The sequence below is a fragment of the Ictidomys tridecemlineatus genome, chromosome 15 (assembly GCF_052094955.1).
Source record: "Ictidomys tridecemlineatus isolate mIctTri1 chromosome 15, mIctTri1.hap1, whole genome shotgun sequence".
NCBI lineage: Eukaryota > Metazoa > Chordata > Mammalia > Rodentia > Sciuridae > Ictidomys > Ictidomys tridecemlineatus.
The window spans coordinates 19,521,582-19,536,360 of NC_135491.1; the positions used below are offsets into that span (position 1 = coordinate 19,521,582).

The following is a 14,779-nucleotide window of genomic DNA, read 5'->3' on the forward strand; positions in this document are numbered from 1 at the left end:
ATACCAGAAAGGAGGGAGCTCCATAGATAAAGAAATTCATAAATCTGCATGGAATTCCTTGTGTCTTTTGTTAAATACTAGTATGCACACATGTAGGATGGAGCCCCGTTAGACCGGCAGAAAACAAGTACAGGAATCTGTGAGTTGAATAGTTCCCAGAGCTCACATAGCACAAGGAGAACTTTGAGTTCTGATCGCTGTAATAGAGAGAACTTGTTGAATGCTATGACATTAGGAGTGTGGCTAAACTAGCCTTTCAGTAAGGGTTATTACAGACCCACCAGATTATTTTCACCCCACTAGGGTGAAAAACAAGCCTGAAAGGAACAAGCCGACCCATGAGATCAGTGCCTGTTTAAAACAAATAAACACACACACTCAAAAAAAAAAGAGAGAGAGAGAGAATAACCAAAAATCATTAAAGAAAGACAACAAAATCCAGACACCATGTAACATTCTCAAAGTTTAGCATCCTAATAAAAAATTACTTATGTTTGAGATAGTATTATTTCAGATAGTATTGTATCAGTGTTGATTTTCTGATTTTCAGTGTAGTACTGTGGTTAGGTAAATGAATGTTTTTGGTTTTAGGAAATATGCACTGAAATATTTAGAGGAAAGAGAGCATTACTCTCAAACATTTCAGAAAAGTTTTTCTCCTATATACATTCATGCAAACATAGGGGTGAATGATGCTGGTCTAAATTAATAATGTAGAAGACTTCGAATTTCAGAGGACGTATATTTTATTTTGTCTTCAATATGTGTTTTATTCTTAGAGCTTACATACTGAAGGCCTCCCATCAAAAGGCCCTATACCACCCTGGCTGGTAAGTGAAAGTTATTTAATTTCAGGCCTAATATTTTCTGGGCTGTGTTTGCATACCTATTACAATCTATTCCAATGTAAGTATGTCTTCTTGACTTTTTAAATTTTTGCCAGTTGTGTTTAGATGTAAGAAATATATTAACCACCTCTTACTCCATTGTCTTCAGTTGGATATAAAGTGCCTTTCACCGTTGTTGCTAGCTTATGAAGATAGAATGAAAGAGAAGGATGAGCTTAATGCCACCCTTGAGGTAGGTTGGCAGATGTCTCAAAAGACTGATTTATAAAAGTAAAACTGGTTTCCAATTTTGCAGGAACATTCTGAAGGTAAGTAAGCATGCCTAACATGTGGTAGGTCCTGTTTATTAAAAGAAGGAAAAGAGGAAGAAAGGAAGGAGTATGGAAGTGGGAGAAGGAGGGAAAGAGGAAGAGAGGCAAAGAGGAGAGAGGGAAGATGGAAGAGAGTGATTGGCAGAGCAGGGGGGTGGGCACAGGGGGAGAGATATGGAGGGGGGCAGGAGGTGCTGCACTGGAAACCATGGTTATAGCCTAGGCAACCTCAGTGGACTAGGACCTTGGGTGCAGAGAACTCAGCAATAGGGAGACACTTCTCTTATGGGACTTTGCAGCTGCAAATACCACCATTTCAAGAAACCTCTGGGCAGGAAAGGAAAGTAATAGGCCAGGGTCATGATAGGCAAACTTAAATGCTTATTAATTCCAGGAAGAACTGACCCCAGGGAAGTCAAGTAATTGAGCTGTTGAAGTGCTTAGGAAGTGAGGTTTTCTTAATTTGTGCTTTGTGGAAATGGCTTTTGGCAGCAAAACTCCTTCTAGTTGTGCAGGAAAACAAGCGCAGGCATTACTTATGCCTCCTATACCTCTGGGTTCCTCAATTAAGTGGCCAAATAGATCTCTAGAATTGGAATTGGAAGAATCCAGAGAGAGAAGCGTTGGTTTTTATGGAATCCTGAGGAAGAAGAGTTCTTTAAGAGTCACCCAGCCTGCTCTTCAGTTGTGCTGTTCCATGTTATGTGTCCTGGGAAATGCAATTTTGAATCTTTTCATCTAGACTTAGTATTGGACACTTAGTTTTTTAAAAGCATGAATTAATCTAGTACTAATTGATCAAAAATCAATCCTGATAATAAAATTGCTATTTTTACACTCTTTCTAAATCAGGATCAGCCCACTTTTTCTGTAAATATTTCAGGCTTTGTGGTTCGTGCAGTTTCTGTTTGCAGCTATTCAACTCTGCTATTGTAGCATGAAAGCAACTGTAGACAACATGTAAACACTGGGTGGGTCTACAGTGCATTAAAACATCAGGTGAATGGACTGCCCACTGTAGTTTGCCTGACTCAGTTCAAAAGAGAGCCAGGTGGGCTGGCAGCTATTGGAGAGTAACTGGGTAGAAGAGGAGAGGAAGCAACTTGGCAATGCTGCTGAGACAAACAGGTGTAAGCATAAATATCTAATAGTTAGGAGAAAAATATTGCAAAGCACCCCAGAGTAAATGTTGGCACCCAAGATTCTTATAAAGGACAGTGCAGGACACTGAAGCCAGACATATACTGGCCAAGAAAAGCCATGGTGGAGGAGGAGGCCCTGGTGAAGTGCCATAAACATCATTAGGAGCCTAAAGCTGAGACTGAACCACAGATCTGGAATCAGAGTTATAGGGACTGATGCCTTTTAATAAAGAGGCTTTCTCATGTTTGCTCTGAGCAAGATTAAGAGCCTCCAGCCCCCATACCAACTGACCAATTCCCCAAGCAAATGGGCTTTCATTAAGTTCTTATGTTTTACATAAAACCCTCCTATTTATCCTCTAGAGTCTCTAAGGAAAGAAAAAATTGCAGTATTTATGGGCATCTTGGCTTTTTTTTTTCTATTGCCCTTTTACATTTTTCAAATGTTTCGCAATTATAGAAAAATGTTTTCAAATCAGGAGTTGGATATTTAAAAAGCCAGGTTCTTTGTCCCTGTGCTCCATGACTTTGCAGTTGCCTGGTGCATTGTCTCACTAGACTTTTAGCTCTCTGAGGGCACATGGCACTGGGACGCAGAGTTTAAGGCTGGTCCTGGGGTGAGGCTTTGCCAAATGGCTATGGACAGTGGATTGTAGGCACAGCAATAGCACTAGAGCCAAGAAAGAGAAGTGCACGTGGATGTGGATGTTACAGTTTACATAAATTTTATTTCAGGAGGAAATGAGAATGTTTAGGATGCGAGTCCAAGAAGTGGTGAAAGAGAATGAAGAATTGCACCAAGAGTTAAATAAGAGTAGACCTGTTACCAGTGATGAATGGCAAGTGATGATATTTCTAGTATTTTGCTAATTTAAAATGCAAGAGAATAGAAATAAATTTTATGAAATCATGAAGTGCATTAATATATTTTCTTTTTTAACAAATATATTTTAAGGAAGTTTCTTAGAAAATAAGGTACAATAAAATCATAGTAAACTATTCTAAAATGGTATTTTTCTTTCTTTTTTGGTACTGAGGATTGAACACAGGGACACTTACCACTAGGCTATATCCCCAGCCTTTTTTTAAATTTTAAGACAAGGTTTTCCTAAATTGCTGAGGCTGGCCTTGAATTTGCAGTCTTCCTACCTCAGCCTCCTAAGTTGCTGGGATTACAGGCATGTACCACCACTTCCAGCTTCTGTTTTGATTTTTCTGAGGTGATATTTCTCAATTCCTCTGGTCACTTCCAGGACTTTGGAATATAAAGGATAAAGCCTACACACATGACAGCAGATATTCACCCTCTACTCCTCTTTTCTGCTGCTCCCATCCCTGGAGGCCCCTTCCACATTCCTTACCTTTCAGGGCTCAAATGGTGCTGTCATTAACTCTCCCTGAATGCAGAGTTAGTGCTCCCTTGTCTGTTTCTGACATAGTCCGAAGCATTTGCCCTGTCCTGGTACCTGGTACGCTATACCTACCTGTCCTGCATGTCTCCACTCTGTGTGTCTGTTCTCCTTTGCCCTCCTCAAGGGCAGTGACCACATCCTGTTCATGTTGGTATATAACTGCATCCAGCTCAGTAAAACAAATGCCCCTATGATGAAGTAGAGGAAGTAAAACTCATGAAAAGTCTTAATGGCGTTATCCAGGCAAGGCTAAGAAGATGATTTGTTTTGGGGAGGTATGAGACATTTAGTATTTTTTAAATGTCTTAATGTTACTGAAAAAATGAAATATTTCCCATTATGTTTACTGATTGATATGTCCGTCAAGATTGGCGTGGGCATCCACTGGACTTTGGTGCACTTGATTTCCCCTGTTGACCTTGGATTGTCTTCTGTCGGGGTTCCTGAAGATTTCTCCTGTTAGTGCTCCTTGAACAGCACCCAGGACAACAGGTCTCACATGCCTCCAGGGGCCTTCGGGAGAATCTGGAATCTTAGGTTCTTTTCCTAACCTTGTTTATCGCTATGAATCAAGTTCTTTTATGTTTCCTTAAAATAAAAATAAATCAGTAAGATAAAATAAAGGACAGCCCTGCATTCAAATCCCTGGTCCTGCCTAATTCCTCAGTCCTGTTTTTATTGAGATTTGAATTTTGCCCTCTGCTCTAGTGTGGTAGAGGGCAAAATTAAAAAGTGAGGGGGTGAGTTAGGAGCCCTGGGCTCTGAGGCCCTGTGAAGCCCTTCCCCCCACCTCCTGACTGCTCCTCTGTGCCTGCCCAGGCGTGCAACTCCTAGACCTGCACACAGTTCTTGGCACACAGACTTCACACTTCAGTAGAAGCTTGTCTGTTTAGTTTCCGATAATTTCTGAGTAAATTCCTGGGCTGTAGCTAGTCTCATGCCAATTTCACCTGATCAGCTGGGTAACTTCAGCTTCGTGGGCCTCAGTGGGCCTATAAAATGGAAAGGATTATTAAATAAATCTGAGGTTTTCAACTTTTTTTTTTTTTTTTTTAGGGATAAAGATCCCTTTCATTTTAAATGAGGAAGTTGAGGGAGGAATGAATGAGTGAACTGATGAAGTAAAAGTCTCATAAGGACGTCCAGAATGTAATGGGCCAGAGTGCAGCTGCTCTGTGAGGCAGGAATGAGGAAACTAAAGAGGCCCGTGAGACTGACGCCCCCTTCCACAGTGCAGATAGCAGGCAGGAACACCCCAGTGAGAAGGAGCTAGTGTGCAGCCACGGTGGCGTGAGGTCGTTGTCACAGCCTGGCTCCTTTCTTCTTTCCTCTCACCTTTCTCCTCTGACCTTTGAGTTTAAAGTAGGAAATCAAGATAGTTATTTATTTATAGTCTATTTTGGGTGGTAAGCACTTAACTAGACCATTATACCATTCCTTCAGCTCATGCTTATTGGAATTTTTGATCCTGAAGGTTGAGCTGGATAGAATTTACATTGCACTTTCTTTAAGAAAAGGGTTTGCTTTTGGTGAAATAAAGATTAGGGTAGACTTGTGTAGTTTTAAGAAACCATTACAAAGCCTTCTAACAAAGTATTTATTTTTAGGCAACTAAGCTACTGATCATAAGTGAGTACTTTTTCAGTAAAATGGGAACTTTCTAAATTCTTACAGGCTTCAAAATAATTCAGTGCATGTGGGGATTGGAGGTTTATATAGATGAAATGTGGTCCATTTGATGCTTGTGTCAGCTGGATATTATGTATATGAGAGTCTATATTATTCTCTTTTGTATATGTTTGAAATTTTGCATTCTACACAGGTTGTTTTGGTTTTATGCTAGAGATCAACAGGACCTCACACATATGAAGCACATGCTCTACCACTAAGCTATACTCCCAGCCCTGATACATTTTAAAAAGTTACTCAAGGGTTCAGAGAATAGCTCAGTGGTATCTCAGCTGCCTACGCCCTGGCTTTTATCTGTAGCATCAAAATGAAAACAAAGGTACTAAAGCAGGCCATCATTCAAACTTCATTGCAATTCTTTTCCCTATTTAATACAAATGGCTGAATTGGCTGTTCTACTAAATGTACAACATTAAAACATGTCCAGATATTCATTACCTCCATAAATCAGTTGCTTTCTTTTAGACTTGGTAGGTTACTGTAATCACACTCAGTACCTGAATGGCTGTATTTAATTTTGTAAATCATTTGTAGGCATCAGCTTCAGACTCAAGCAGAACTAGTTTTAGAGGAGAACAAGTTGTTGATAGACCAGTTGGCGATTCAGCAAATGAAAGCCAAGGATGCTCACCAGGAGCATCTCCAAGAAGGTGAGTAATGGTGATGTCACTATTATATCCCTGGAAAAAAAAAATCATGTTTTCTGAATGTTCTTTTTTCCCCCAAATGCAACTCTATTACATTTTCAGCCATTTCCCTTAATGCATTGATGGCCTTCTCTTTGATGCCACAGCACTATTTCTAGTCATTTTCTGTATTTTGTGAATCAGTTGTAGGCAATAGACTCTGTAAAACTGATTTTAGAGTAAATTAGTGCCTTAGAAGAGACAAAATCATGTAAGCATTCTATTCTTTTTTTTTTTGTACCAGGGGTGCTTATCCACTGAGCCACACCTCTAACCCTTTTTCTATTTTATTTAGAGGCAGGGTCTCACCAGGTTGGTGAGGCTGCCTCACCTCCCCTGAGCTTCTGGGAGGAAAGCATTCTAAACAACACAATGACATCCTCCCAAATCTTTGTTGAATGAGTAAATAAGTAGAGCCTCTCTTTGTGCTTTTTCTTCCAACAAGCCTAAGGGAGATAGGTGAAGCCTAAGAGAGGTTAAATCTTTGTAGTTGGTCTCCCTCAGATACCTCCTCTGAAAGTCCCTCCCTCACCCTAGGAGCCCTACTCCATAAGACAGTGGATTTGCGAGTAAGCCAGATGAAGGAAGAGTCATTTCTTCTGCTTTGACTAAAACCAAATTTATGAGCAGGAAAAAATAGTGATTTCTTTTGCCTTGACTTAATTTTCCAGGGAAGAATAACATAGGACAGTAAGCTGAAAGACAAGTGTCTTGAGTGAGCCATTGTAACCCCTCCTCCTCTTTGCTCTCCTGCACATGCTGGTTTAGTGACTCTTCCCTTCCACAGATGAGGAAGAGCTCCTTACCTGCCTGCTATCACAGAAGCCTCTGTGCCACATTTTGTGTTTCTGCCAAGTAGGCCGTGTTTAAAGACAAGAGCATCTCTCAGAGTCCCTACAGGGCTGTCCTCTGCGGACTTTCTCGATCTGTGTGCCTGGCAATACTTGTGTTTACTCTGGCATCGTTGAGCAGGAAGAAAGAGTGTTTCTGGGCCTCCTGGCTTTGTTTTCAGAAATGGATATAATAGGGAAATTACTTTTCTATTCACCAAGTTTAATTTTCTTAAACTTAATGGATTGTACCTGTGTGATGATTCTTCTGATCTGATGGTTCAGGCAAGCCTTCGGCCCATGTGGTTCTTGATTGACCCAGTTGTCTATTATTTTCCCATTCCCTTTGATCAGCTCAGTGTTTTCTAGAGTAGAAAGATTTAAAGTGTTATGCTATCATACTTCTAAGGGCTGCTTTCAACAGATGCCCAGGGAATATCTCATTATATATGACCATATCACATGGGATGGAAATACTTCTGATTTACTTTCAATATAGGGCATAAATTATAAAAACTTAGAAGAGGAGCTGGGGTTGTGGCTCAGCGGTAGCGTGCTCGCCTAGCATGCATGAGGCACTGGGTTTGATCCTCAACACCACATAAAAATGAAGACAATAAAGTCCATCAACAACTTAAAAAAAAATTTTTAAAAACTTAGAATAAAAAATTCAGTGCTTAGTTAGGCTGTGTTTGATATCCTTAAAAATCTTGAAAATCTTCTAGTTTTAGAGACAACATCATGATATATATTTACAAATCTATGTATGGTTTAAGACTTAGTCTTTGGAAAGTCAATTCCTTGAAGACTAGATTCATGTCTTGTTAAATATTATAGTCAGTTCCAATAAAATATTTTAGCATCTGCAGGGGATTGGTTCTAGACAGACAGACAGACAGACACACACATAACCAAAATGTATGAATGCTTGGATCCTCTATAGAAAATGGTACAGCATCAACACATAACCTACACAAATTCTTCTGTATACTTTAAGTCCTCCCTAAATTACTTATCATACCTAATATAATGTAAACAGTTACTATGCTGTTTTGTTTATATTGTAGTGATAAAGAAAAAACTATATATGTTCAGTATAGATCTAATTTTGTTCTGAATATTTTTTTATTATTTTTATTGGTTGTTCAAAACATTACAGAGCTCTTGACATATCATATTTCATACATTAGATTCAAGTGGGTTATGAACTCCCATTTTTACCCCAAATACAGATTGCAGAATCACATCAGTTACACATCCACATTTTTACATAATGCCATATTAGTAACTGTTGTATTCTGCTACCTTTCCTATCTTCTACTATCCCCCCTCCTCTCCCCTCCCATCTTCTCTCTCTACCCCATCTACTGTAATTCATTTCTCTCCTTGTGTTTTTTCCCATTCCCCTCACAACCTCTTATATGTAATTTTGTATAACAATGAGGGTCTCCTTCCATTTCCATGCAATTTCCCTTTTCTCTCCCTTTCCCTCCCACCTATGTCTCTGTTTAATGTTAATCTTTTCCTCCTGTTCTTCCTCCCTGCTCTGTTCTTAGTTGCTCTCATTATATCAAAGAAGACATTTGGCATTTGTTTTTTAGGGATTGGCTAGCTTCACTTAGCATAATCTGCTCTAATGCCATCCATTTCCCTGCAAATTCCATGATTTTGTCATTTTTTAGTGCTGCGTAGTATTCTGTTGTGTATAAATGCCACATTTTTTTTATCCATTCATCTATAGAAGGGCATCTGGGTTGGTTCCACAGTCTAGCTATTGTGAATTGTGCTGCTATGAACATCGATGTGGCAGTATCCCTGTAGTATACGATCTTTTAAGGTCTTCCCCGAGAAGGGCAATAGCTGGGTCAAATGGTGGTTCCATTCCCAACTTTCCCAGGAATCTCCATACTGCTTTCCAAATTGGCCGCACCAATTTGCAGTCCCACCAGCAATGTAGAAGAGTACCCTTTTCCCCACATCCTGGCCAGCACTTGTTGTTGTTTGACTTCATAATGGCTGCCAATCTTACTGGAGTGAGATGGTATCTTAGGGTGGTTTTGATTTGCATTTCTCTGACTGCTAGAGATGGTGAGCATTTTTTCATGTACTTGTTGATTGATTGTATGTCCTCCTCTGAGAAGTGTCTGTTCAGGTCCTTGGCCCATTTGTTGATTGGGTTATTTGTTATCTTGTTGTTTAATTTTTTTGAGTTATTTGCATACTCTGGATATTAGGGCTCTATCTGAAGTGTGAGGGGTAAAAATTTGTCCCCATGATGTAGGCTCCCTATTTACCTCTCTTATTGTTTCTCTTGCTGAGAAAAAACTTTTTAGTTTAAGTAAATCCCATTTGTTGATTCTTGTTATTAACTCTTGTGCTATGGGCGTCCTATTAAGGAATTTGGAGCCCGACCCCAGAATATGTAGATCGGAGCCAACTTTTTCTTCTATCAGACGCCGAGTCTCCGATTTGATATCAAGCTCCTTGATCCATTTTGAGTTAACTTTTGTGTATGGCGAGAGGAGGGGATTCAGTTTTATTTTGTTGCATATGGATTTCCAGTTTTCCCAGCACCATTTGTTGAAGATGCTATCCTTCCTTCATTGCATGCTTTTAGCCTCTTTATCAAATATAAGATAGTTGTAACTTTGTGGATTGGTCTCTGTGTCCTCTATTCTGTACCATTGGTCTACCCGCCTGTTTTGGTACCAGTACCATGCTGTTTTTGTTACTATTGCTCTGTAGTATAATTTAAAATCTGGTATCGCTATGCCGCCTGATTCACACTTCCTGCTTGGAGTTGCTTTTGCTATTCTGGGTCTTTTATTTTTCCATATGAATTTCATGATTGCTTTATCTATTTCTACAAGAAATGCCGTTAGGATTTTGATTGGCATTGCATTGAACCTATAGAGAACTTTTGGTAATATCGCCATTTTGATGATGTTAGTTCTGCCTATCCATGAACAGGGTGTATTTTTCCATCTTCTAAGATCTTCTTCTATTTCTCTCTTTAGGGTTCTGTAGTTTTCATTGTATAAATCTTTCACCTCTTTTGTTAGGTTGATTCCCAAGTATTTTATTTTTTTTGAGGATATTGTGAATGGGGTGTTTTTCCTCATTTCCATTTCAGAAGTTTTGTCGCTGATATACAGAAATGCCTTTGATTTATGCGTGTTGATTTTATATCCTGCCACTTTGCTGAATTCATTTATTAGTTCTAGTAGTTTTTTTGTAGACCCTTTTTGGTCTGCTAGGTATAGGATCATGTCATCTGCAAATAGTGATAATTTAAGTTCTTCTTTTCCTATTTTTATGCCTTTAATTTCTTTCGTCTGTCTAATTGCTCTGGCCAGTGTTTCGAGAACTATATTGAATAGAAGTGGTGAGAGAGGGCATCCCTGTCTTGTTCCAGATTTTAGAGGGAATGCCTTCAATTTTTCTCCATTCAGAATGATGCTAGCCTGAGGCTTAGCATAGATAGCTTTTACAATGTTGAGGTAAGTTCCTGTTATCTCTAGTTTTTCTAATGTTTTGAACATAAAGGGATGCTGTACTTTGTCGAATGCTTTTTCTGTGTCTATCAAGATGATCATATGGTTCTTATCTTTAAGTCTATTGATGTGGTGAATAACATTTATTGACTTCCATATATTGAACCATCCTGAACCATCCTTGCATCCCAGGGATGAATCTTACTTGATCATGGTGCACAATTTTTTTGATGTGTTTTTGTATTCGATTCGCCAGAATTTTATTGAGGATTTTTGCATCTAGGTTCATTAGAGATATTGGTCTGTAGTTTTCTTTCTTTTAGGTGTTTTTGTCTGGTTTTGGAATCAGGGTGATGTTGGCCTCATAGAATGAATTTGGAAGAGCTCCCTCTTTTTCTATTTCCTGAAATAACTTGAAAAGTATTGGTATTAATTTTTCTTTAAAGGTTTTGTAAAACTTCGCTGTATACCCATCTGGTCCTGGGCTTTTCTTGGTTGGTAGTCTTTTGATTGCTTCTTCTATTTCATCCATTGATATTGGTCTGTTCAAATTGTGTGTATCCTCCTGACTCAGTCTGGGCAAATAATATGACTTAAGAAATTTATCAATGTCTTCATTATCTTCTATTTTATTGGAATATAATAGATTTTCAAAATAATTCCTTATTATCTTCTGTATTCCTGTAGTATCTGTTGTGATGTTGCTTTTTCATCCCGTATGTTTGTAATTTTAGTTCTCTCTCTTCTTCTCTTCGTTAGCATGGCTAAGGGTCTGTCCATCTTATTTATTTTTTCGAAGAACCAACTTTTAGTTTTGTTAATTTTTTCAATAGTTTCTTTTGTTTCCATTTCGTTGATTTCTGCTCTGATTTTAATTATTTCTTGCCTTCTGCTACATTTGCTGTTGTTTTGCTCTTCCTTTTCAAGGGCTTTGAGATGAAGTGTGAGCTCATTTATTTGTTGTTTTTTTTCTTTTTGAGGAATGACCTCCAGGCGATGAATTTCCCTCTTAAAACTGCTTTCATTGTGTCCCATAGATTCTGATATGTTGTGTCTGTATTTTCATTTATCTCTAAGAATTTTTTGATTTCCTCCTTTATGTCTTCTGTAATCCATTGATCATTCAGTAACATATTGTTCATTTTCCATGTGATATAGGATTTTTCCTTCCTTCTTTTATCATTGATTTCCAGTTTCATTCCATTATGGTCAGATAAAATGCATGGTATTATCTCCACCCCTTTATATTTACTGAGGGTTGCCCTATGGTATAATATATGGTCCGTTTTTGAGAAGGATCCATGTGCTGATGAGAAAAAAAAGTATATCCACTTGATGATGGTTGATATATTCTATATATGTCAATTAAGTCTAGGTTATTGATTGTGGTATTGAGTTCTATAGTTTCTTTATTCAACTTTTGTTTGGAGGATCTGTCCAATGGTGAGAGAGGTGTGTTGAAGTCACCCATAATTATTGTGTTGTGGTCTATTTGATTTTTGAATTTGAGGAGAGTTTGTTTTATGAACGTCGAAATACCATTATTTGGTGCATAAATATTGATGATTGTTATGTCTTGTTGGTGAATGGTTCCCTTTAACAGTATATAATTTTTGTCCTTCCTTATCCCTTTTGATTAACTTACTCTTGAAGTCAAGTTTATTCGATATGAGGATGGCCACCCCTGCTTGCTTACGAGGACCGTGTGCGTGGTATATTTTTTCCCATCCTTTCACCTTCGGCCTGTGTATGTCTTTTCTAATCAGATGTGTCTCCTGGAGGCAGCATATTGTTGGATTTGTTTTTTTAATCCATGTTACCAGCCTATGTCGCTTTATTGGAGAGTTTAAGCCATTAACATTTAGAGTAACTATTGATATATGGTTTGTACTTCCAGCCATGTTTGATTATTTATCTTTTTTTTAATTTAGTTTGTTTCTCCATGATTAGCTTTTCCCCCTGCCCTCTGTCTTTACTGAGGCACTTCCCACTGTTGGTTTTGGTTATTGTTTTTCATTTCTTCCTCGTGTAGTGTTTTGCTCAAGATGCTTTGCAATGCTGGTTTTCTGGCTGCAGATTCTTTTAACTTTTGTTTATCATGAAAGATTTTTATTTTGTTGTCATACCTGAAGCTTAATTTTGCTGGATACAAAATTCTTGGTTGGCATCCATTGTCTTTCAGTGTTTGAAATACGTTGTTCCAGGATCTTCTTGCTTCAGCGTCTGTGATGAAAAATCCGTTGTTAACCTTATTGGTTTACCCCTGAATGTAATCTGCCTCCTTTCTCTTGTAGCTTTTAATGTTTTCTCTTTGTTCTGTATATTGGATATCTTCATAACAATGTGTCTTGGTGTTGGTCTACTGTGATTTTGTATGCTCGGAGTCCTGTATGCATCTACAATTTGTATATCCGTTTCCTTTTTTATTTCTGGAAAGTTTTCTATAATTATTTCATTCAGCAGGTTGCTCATTCCCTTGGCTTGAACCTCTGTACCTTCCTCTCTCCCGATGACTCTTAAGTTTGGTTTTTTTATGTTATCCCATACCTCTTGGATGTTTTTCTCGTGATTTTTTACCAGCCTTTCTGAGTTGGCTAGACTCTTTTCAAGATGATATATTTTGTCTTCATTATCTGACATTCTGGCTTCTACTTGCTCCACTTTGTTAGTGATACTCTCATCTGAGTTTTTAATTTGGTTTATAGTTTCCTTCATTTCTAGAATTATTGTTTGATTTTTTTATAATCTCTATCTCCTGATAAAGATGCTTAATTTCTTCTTTTATCTGTTTATGTAATTCATTTTGAATGTGTTCTTTCACTGTTTGAATTTGCTGTCTCATATCCTCTTTAAGGTTCCATTCCATCTGTCTAAGGTATTCGTTGAGTTCTTTATTTGACCATTTTTCTGATGCCTCTAGGTCCTCCTGAATATTTAGGCTGTCCTGCATTGTTTGTACTCCTTTTCTTCCTTGCTTTTTCATGCTGCTCATGTTACTTCTTGTTCTGTTTGACTGCTGAGTTACTGTTTACTCCTATAAATTTATTTGATGCTTGGGAGGAAAGGTATTAGAAGGGAAGGGAAGAAGTCACTAAAGAGAATGAGAGTAAGCAGGTAGAATTCAAGGAAGGGGGAATAAGGAAATTGAAAAGAAATGAAAAGACAAAAAAAAAAGAAAAAAATAGAAAAGAAAAAATTTTTTAAAAATAATTAAAAAATTAAAATTAAAAAATATTTTTTTAAAAATTAAAAATTAAAAAATTAATTTAAAAAACAAAAAAAGAAAATGAAAAAAACCCAAATTAAAAAAAAATGAATAAATGCAGCCTTAGAGTTTGATTAACTTCTCTTCCAGTAGGTGGAGCTGTGCCCTCCAGGCCAAGCTTCTCTCAATACGTGGGAACCAATCACTGTGCAGCAGCTCCTCTTCCCAGACTGGGTGGGTCTCCAGTTCTGAGTGCCTAGGGCCTTCTCTTGTGTCTAGTCACTTCCCCACTTTTCCTCTAGTCAGGCCCCACTCACCGGTGACGCTCACCTCAATATTGGCTACATGCCAGGTCTGCTGCTCCCAGGAGCCCTGTTTTCTTGAACAACTAGGTACACTCTCCCTGTTTGCCAATCCCTTAGACCCTAAGTTTGTGGAGCTTGGGGCTGAGAACCCTCAGCGAATTTTGCTTGCCCTCAGGTAGCCACGCCCCTGGTAGCTGGTGCAAGAGACCTCAGTTGTCAGCACTGGTGGGAGCAGTAGCTGGGGGTTCCACGCCGAGGGTCCCACGCCACTCCTGATTCCCTCGGTCTGGCTATCACGCTTACAGGAGAGCTGGGAAGGGCCCTTAAGGTTTCCCTGCTGTGTGGAGAGGGAAGGCTAGGGGGTTACACACCTGTCGCCGCTGGTTTCAATGAAGTTATCTCCGCTGGATCCTCCGTTGCATTCTGGTGACATCAGTTCTCTGCCATGGTGGTATCCCATGCAAATGGCGACAGTTCGTTCCCTTTGCCGGGTGACCAATGCAACGGGTGGATCCTGACCTGGTCTCCCAAGCCCTGTATCAATCCTGTGGCCACTGCCTATGAAGGCTCGGTTGGCATTTACCTCCGTAGGATCAGAAGGGCTGACCAGTTGTTTCAGCGGGATCTTTAGTGCTGAGTCACAGCAGTTTGTCTGCGAGAAGCAGGCGAACGGGAGCTTGAATTCAGCCGATCCGGGCTCGGTGTGTGTTCTGAGAGGCCCAGACTGTTCGCCCCAGATCCACGTCACCTCAGCATTGCCTAGTGATCCTGAGCAAACAGAATTTAGATGGTTTACGACTCCCTATGCCCGCACAGCTGAAGAGGTCAGAGACTTGATCTCTCCGCGCCCACCGCCA

General features: G+C 39.1%; 1 protein-coding gene across 8 annotated transcripts in view; it reads left to right on the forward strand.

Annotated features, from left to right (window-relative positions):
- Nucleotides 1-14,779, forward strand: part of Cep89 (centrosomal protein 89) — a 69,300-nt gene that overhangs the window by 37,791 nt on the left and 16,730 nt on the right. For all 8 annotated transcript variants that reach the window (XR_013430816.1, XM_078032189.1, XM_078032184.1 and 5 more), the window contains 4 exons: nucleotides 780-830; nucleotides 997-1,080; nucleotides 3,037-3,140; nucleotides 5,937-6,052. Coding sequence is in view for 7 of the 8 variants with exons in the window: in XM_078032189.1 (XP_077888315.1) it covers nucleotides 780-830; nucleotides 997-1,080; nucleotides 3,037-3,140; nucleotides 5,937-6,052 (355 nt within the window). In the remaining variant the exon portion in view is untranslated. The remainder of the gene's footprint in view (nucleotides 1-779; nucleotides 831-996; nucleotides 1,081-3,036; nucleotides 3,141-5,936; nucleotides 6,053-14,779) is intronic.